The sequence below is a fragment of the Elgaria multicarinata genome, chromosome 4 (assembly GCF_023053635.1).
Source record: "Elgaria multicarinata webbii isolate HBS135686 ecotype San Diego chromosome 4, rElgMul1.1.pri, whole genome shotgun sequence".
NCBI lineage: Eukaryota > Metazoa > Chordata > Lepidosauria > Squamata > Anguidae > Elgaria > Elgaria multicarinata.
Window position 1 is genome coordinate 34156508 of NC_086174.1, and position 6934 is coordinate 34163441.

Consider the following 6934-nt stretch of genomic DNA (forward strand, 5'->3'; position numbering starts at 1 on the left):
GTGGGAGGAAAAGATTGCATGTTTTTCAGTGGCAGCGATCTTTTTCTGTCCCCAAAACATGGGGGACGCCATCTTCTAATATAGTGGCCAGTCACATCAAGTGAATGTGCTCAGGACTATATATCCTTCAATGTGCTAAAATCAATTTAAAAATAATATAACCAATTTTATGTGTAATCTTCTACACAGTAAATTGATTTTTTTTTTATCAGTAACACACTTTAAAAACTCAAGCATAGAATGTCAATATATATTTATAACGTGTTTCTGGTTTTCAGAAAAGTGCTGTTGCATTAGTTCAAAAATATAGGGCACAGCATAGCAAAAAGAACTAGTTATGACTAAGTTCTATCCAATTGATTTCAGTGGGACATAGTCACAACTATGCATATTGACAGGTTTGTCAGTAACTCCCTGTGATGACCACCTCTTCAGTGGGTTTACTCTGGATCACTCTTATTCTTTCTTGACCCCAAAGGACCCAGCTCAGGTGCCTTCGTCAAAGTTTTGGGATGCTAAATCTGTCCCTGTGGCATTTCTTCTTCTGCTCAGTCCCCACAGCTATACAGATCGGCACCCTCGCCCCAAACTTCTCCCTTCCACTGCCACCATAGATAAACCTGTACCCTTCCCCAGTTACTCTAATGACCACACCAGATGTAAATGAATGTAATTTAATAACAAGACATTAATGCAGGTTCAAAAGCTTAATAGTTTCTCTCAGTTCAGAAGTATATGGTTTCAAAGTACAATGCATAACTGTTTCAGATGGTAATTTCACTTCAATGTTTCACAATATATAACTTCAAGTACTCCTTTCTAAACTACACTATTCTTTCCCCCACACTCTAATCCACCAAAACAACAAAGCATGCAGACCCTTCCTATCTCTCTCCCATCCATATTCCCTTTACATACCTGACGGCAGCAGCAGATACAGTCCTCCGACTCCTCCCATTCTCTCACACCCATCCAGACGTTTCACACAAACATCCAATCAGCGCTCTCCTTCCATCCAGCACTCACTCACCCTCTATGGCTTCATACTTACCATTCTGCTACAAACACACAGTGAGTACTTTCTTTAAACATTCTTATTAACTATAAACCTTTATATTAAAGTTAACATCATAGCCATATGCAGTAAAACATCATACTCCCTTTTAATCAGATAAGATAAATGAAGTTTGACCATTACTCTTTCTCAGTAATGATTCTGATCAACAGAGTTTATCAACAGAAATTTTAAGTGAACCATTCAATCTGCAAGTTTACTAAAAATGCATTTCTTAACTTACTGCCAATTTTGTTTGCATGTAAACATGTTAGTTTTTCGTTAACAAATATTTGCCAGAAGACACAGCCAAGTAGGAAAATATTTAGGAACTGGATTTACCCAGTTCCTGGATAAACAATAATTGGATAATCCAGGGTTTATTAATTTTGCTTATCTAAAAACAAATACCCCCATATGTGGATGCCCACAGGTGTCAGAACTTTAACAGGGGAAGTGACCTTGATGTGTAGCATTTTCAAATCCAGAAAGTTTTTACAAATGTGTGGTTTACAACTTATTTATCATCAGATGAAGACATGTTGTATTTTTAAATGGTATAATTGCATTAGCTTCTATTAGAAATTGTCTTTTCTTTTCTGGCCTAAGACATAACTGTTCTCCTGGAAGTTACTTCTCTTTGAAAAATCTAAGCTTTTTCTTGAATTGTGAAATATTTGTAAACCACACTAGTCAATCCTTTGAGGGGGGGAGGGGATAACAATAGTTTACTTGACAGCAAGATATGATGTGATACTGGAATGGTAAATATGGGAGAAGACCTTTGAAGTCATATTAAGGAAATAAACATTATTATATTCTGCTTTCTTTTCTTTTTTTTTAACGTTCTCATCCTTTTGAATGGGAGATTGTATTCAATGGGAGATTGTATTCTTTTACTGTATTCTTACTGCTTCTACTATATGCTTACATAGAAATCTTAAAGAGACCAGGTGGGGAGATTCCATGGTGGAGGAACCACCCCATCCAAGCTCTTCCAGGCTCATGCCAGTGAGGGCAGAAGGTGTTGGTGTGGTTTATTTCTTGTTTAGGGAGGCATACAGGGGATTTTAGATCCCTTCCCCAGTAAACCGTGTTTTTCTGCCTAATACCATTGGAAAACCCACAGCAAAGGGGCAATGGAAGTAGAGCGCGTCTACTGCAACAAGAAGGCCTCTGGTGGTAGAACTACTCCTTGCCCATGGAGGGGGAGGTCTGCAAAATCCTATAGCCCCTGAGACACCCTCCCGGGAAACATAGGATTATGCCCTTACAAATTTCGAATATTTTCTTCTTTATAGAACTACTTTAAACACAATTGTACACCATCCTAGTTATTTTTTACTAGGGGGGTATCAAATATTTTAAATAAGTAAATGAGCCAAGTGAGAGAAGAGGTAGCCCATCTAATGACTGACAAAGCAATGCTCTGTGTTGGTCATATTTGGACACCTCAACAATTTCCAACGCTGTGGACCATCATTTTCTACTGAATCAAAGGAGGGAGACAGTGAGCACTTGAGAAACAATTCTGGAATCATTCCGGTCTTTCAGAGAGTGACGTGACATACTGTAGCTTGTCTCTCAGCCCTGTGGGATTTATTTTACAGAATATTTCGGATCTTTACTATTGTTGTTGTTAATATTTCTTGGAAATAAAGACAGTGGGAGTGGCTGGCTTGGAGGGTGGATGCTGATGACACTGATTTGTGTTTTTCCACCCACCTAAGACAGGCAGATTCAGTCAGAATTGAATAACAAAACTGAAACAAAATCCAGATAAAGTGGATTATTCTTATGGCTCCAACATATGGGATATAAAGGAAAGAGAGGAAGGCATTAAATTAGCATACTAATGGTCCCAAACTCTAAGCCCTGTAAGCTGTCATTCAGCACCCTCATATATATTTTTGAAGGAGAAGAGACGTGTTCCAAAATCTTACTCTGGCAAGATTTCATGCTGATTTGAGTACAGTTGTAGCCCACATGCTTCATTATGGAGCACTCCATTGTGTTTCTGTACAGACGGGCAGCTGGGAGATGCAACAGGATTTTTTTGAGGTATTTGTTTGGCACTGACTGCTTCAGAATGAATTTCCAAATTGCATTTTCACCTCACTTCTCCCCACCATTTTATGACCAATCTGTGCACCCTAGAACAATTGACAAAATTTACTGCCTTACCTGCTCCCCCATGCTCATCTCAAAAGGCAGTCATTTGCAGAGGTTTCTTTTATGGGACTTGTTCTCATTCTGGTGAGTACATGATGGGTGAGGGCAGCAGTAGCTGAAGAAACTTCTCAATCAGGAGGTCCATGTGGTTTTGTGGTTTTTACCACAATATTATAACTACACAAAAAGACATCTGTTCTGTTGTCTGGTTCCATGAATTCCTGTCCCTACTATAACTAAGCCTAAGTATCTGTAACTTACATAATTGCACTTTCTTCCCCTATTTATCTCTGCCTACACTTCCTTTCCCTTTCTCTGTTGCTTCCCCTGGGTCAAAATTTAGACTGTCAGGTCTTTGGGGCAGGGATCTTCCTTTTATATTCTGTAAAGTTGCCATCCACATTAATAAACCTTTGGCTATTAGCTAGGGTGACCATATGGAAAGGAGGACAGGGCTCCTGTATCTTTAACAGTTGTATTGAAAAGGGAATTTCAGCAGGTGTCCTTTGTATGTATGCAGCACCTGTTGAAATTCGCTCTTCATCACAACAGTTAAAGCTGCAGGAGCTATATTAGAGTGACCAGATACAAAGGAGGGCAGAGCTCCTGCAGCTTTAACTGTTGTGATGAAGAGGGAATTTCACCAGGTGCTGCTTGCATACAAATGACACCTGCTGAAATTCCCTTTTTTATGCAACTGTTAAAGATACAGGAGGCCTATCCTTCTTTTCATATGGTCACCCTATAATTATTAGCTATAGCACTTCACTATTTTTCATGTGGGAATCATATTGGCAAAAAAGTTTCAGTGTGAGAGCTACATTAAGTAACTAAATTAACCTGGAATAAGAACATAAGAAAAGCATTGCTGGATCAGACCAATGACCCATCTAGTCCAGCATTCCATTCACAAGTTGCTGATGGGAAACCCACAAGCAGGACATGAGTACCCTCATACCCATGTTCCCCAGCAACTGATATTGGAAGAAGCATAGAGGTACCAGGACTAGTAGCCATTGATAGCCTTCTCTAATCCCTTTTAAAGCCATTCAAATACTGTATTCCTTATTAATCTGTTTTTGGGGGATCTGGAATGCCAAATAAAATCTTAATCTTCTATTATACACCCTTCTTCTTCTTCCTCTTCTTTGTCTGTCTTTGGTTTATTTGTGATATAATGTATTCCACCCACAAAAAGATAGCAGTTGCTGTACAAAATTTACATCTCATTCTGGGGCAATAGCTGGCAGCTAGGTTGGACATTGGTTCAGTAATAGGTTCTGACTTTTGTGAGTTAGAAGGAAGTGAAAATCCTTTTCTCGTGCTCCTTTGACACTCTTTGGTACATGTATGAAGGAGATGTGCACTCAGGGGTAATTTACACCAAGGAGGATATTCCACTATGAAAGCGGTATATAAAAGGCAGGAACCACACTACTGCTTTATAGCAGTATTGAAGTGGACTGACCACTGTTGGGGCCCATTGACACATACCATATACCGCTTTTATGCTGCTATATTCTGTTTGGTGTGGCTCCTGCCTTTTATATACTGCTTTCATAGTGGAATATCCTGCTTGGTGTGTAGATGAGCACTCAGTTGCTCCTCCTCCTCCCCTCTTCGGCCTCATCTACACCAAGCAGGATATTGCATGATGAAAGCAGTATGAAAGCGGTATATAAAAAGCAGGAGCCACACCAAGCAGGATGTAGTGGTATGAAAGTGGTAAATGGTATGTGTCAATGGGCCCCAACAGTTGTTAGTGCACTTCAATATCACTATAAAGCAGTAGTGTGGCTCCTGCATTTTATCTACCGCTTTCATAGTGCAATATCCTGCTTGGTGTAGATGAGGCCTTCCTCCCCACAGCCCTGCTGGTGTTGCTGCTATGCCACCAATGAGAAAACCAGGCCATAGCTAGACCTAAGGTTTATCCCTGGATCGTCCAGGGGTCAAACCTATTCATCTAGGTGACACACAGGGGATCCAGTGCTCAGGCAGAGGTGAACCCTGGATGATCCCAGGATAAACCTTAGGTCTAGCTGTGGCCCCAGTCAGCTGCCCTACCACAGCCCCACAGCAGCTTCACTGAGCAAAACCGAGCCCCACCACCACACACACATGCAAAAAAAAAAAAAAACCCTTCAGAGTAGTGCAGTGCATAGTACTTAGAATTTTAGAGGACATTGCTTCAAGTATAGCTCCATACTACATATTTAGAAATATCATGAATAGCCCTTCCAATTCAGAATGCAAGTGGGGGAAATACATGCTTGAATGCCCTCATATTAAGAACTCCCTGCACATAGAGAATCAGCACAAAAGAGAGAACACTGGTGTAGTACATACTTCCTGACATGTTAATGTCCGTCGTCCCATGGACAGAAGAAATAATCAAACATGTGATCCCCAAATGCAGTCCAAAGTGGAACACTCTGAGTAAGGCTGTACCAAGTGAGATTTTAATTCCCTACAAAATCCTTGTGTATAGGACCAGGGTGCCTTCCACTCTATGTGTACCCGAACAGTAACTTTGTCTACTACTATGACTGATTTTACCGATTAGGTAAACACCTGCCAACTACTTACATTACACCTTCTTTCTCAGGTTTCAACCACACGGTTAAAGTAAATGAAGCTGCAAGCTTCCGAGCGCGGGGAGTGGAAAAACAATCTTGTAGGTTATGAAAAATAAAGCTTGACAAGTTGCTGAAGGGTCCAGGATGCAAATCATGCTTGTCTCGTGTGATGCAGATTCCCAGGCTTTCTGAGAAAATGGCAATATAGGAAGCAGGTGATGATCTGTACGGGCAGTCCTGAATGCAAAATTGCTTGGTACAGGACCGAATGCTTTCGAGAGCAACAGAACTTTGACAAAAAGCACTCCGCTCTGGCAGTCCACAGGTAGCTTGGGTTGGCACAATGGAAATGTGTTTGAAAGCACCCACGTTTTCAAGTCTTGGGAAATGTCCCTGGGAGCTGGCCAGGGGTAAAGATGTGTAATAAGCCATGATGAACGTTTCAATGGCATGAAATAGGAAACCACAGTGGAAGGGGAGAGCCAGGCAAATCATGTTTACAGGAAGGTCTCCTCTTCATAAGGCATTCCTAAATAAATAATGATGGCTGCATCAGTGACAATGCCCTTGGGTTGCCTGGTTTAAAGACGATGCCGCATTTCATCTTAATTTGAAATCCTGGGGTGTTGAGCTTCTTATGACCAGTGGCACACTTTTGGGAAAGTGATAACACCTGAAATCCAACACAGAAACATTGTATAAGGGAAATTGGTGCTTTGTACATGACCATACAAATACCTAAGCCCAGACTGACCTAAAGCAGGGAGTAAAGACACCAATTGCAATAGATAACCTATTTACAAAGCTCCCGTGTAGGAGGACGGTGCACAGAAATATGATTATCTCTTGTCTGAAATTCTTACCTGCCAGCAATAACCCCACATAAATGAGGTTGTATACTAACTATCTAAGGAAACACACACACAAACACACACACACACACACACACACTTAAAAAGAATTAAAACCACAAGGTAATTTTGATAGGAAAATATATAGATGAAACATGAAGTTTGTGAATTTATGAATTGTTATGAACTGCCCAGAGAGCTTTGGATCTTGGGCGGTATAGAAATGAAATTATTATTCAATTTATACCCCCACCTATCTACAAAATACCCTATTCAAT

At 40.5% G+C, this 6934-nt stretch overlaps 1 protein-coding gene across 1 annotated transcript in view; it reads right to left on the bottom strand.

Annotated features, from left to right (window-relative positions):
• USH2A (usherin) overlaps positions 1–6300 on the bottom strand; it is a 594633-nt gene extending 588333 nt beyond the window's left edge. The window contains exon 1 of the mRNA XM_063125387.1: positions 5816–6300. Within this exon, the coding sequence (XP_062981457.1) occupies positions 5816–6300 (485 nt within the window). The remainder of the gene's footprint in view (positions 1–5815) is intronic.
• Between the last annotated feature and the right edge of the window lie 634 nt (positions 6301–6934).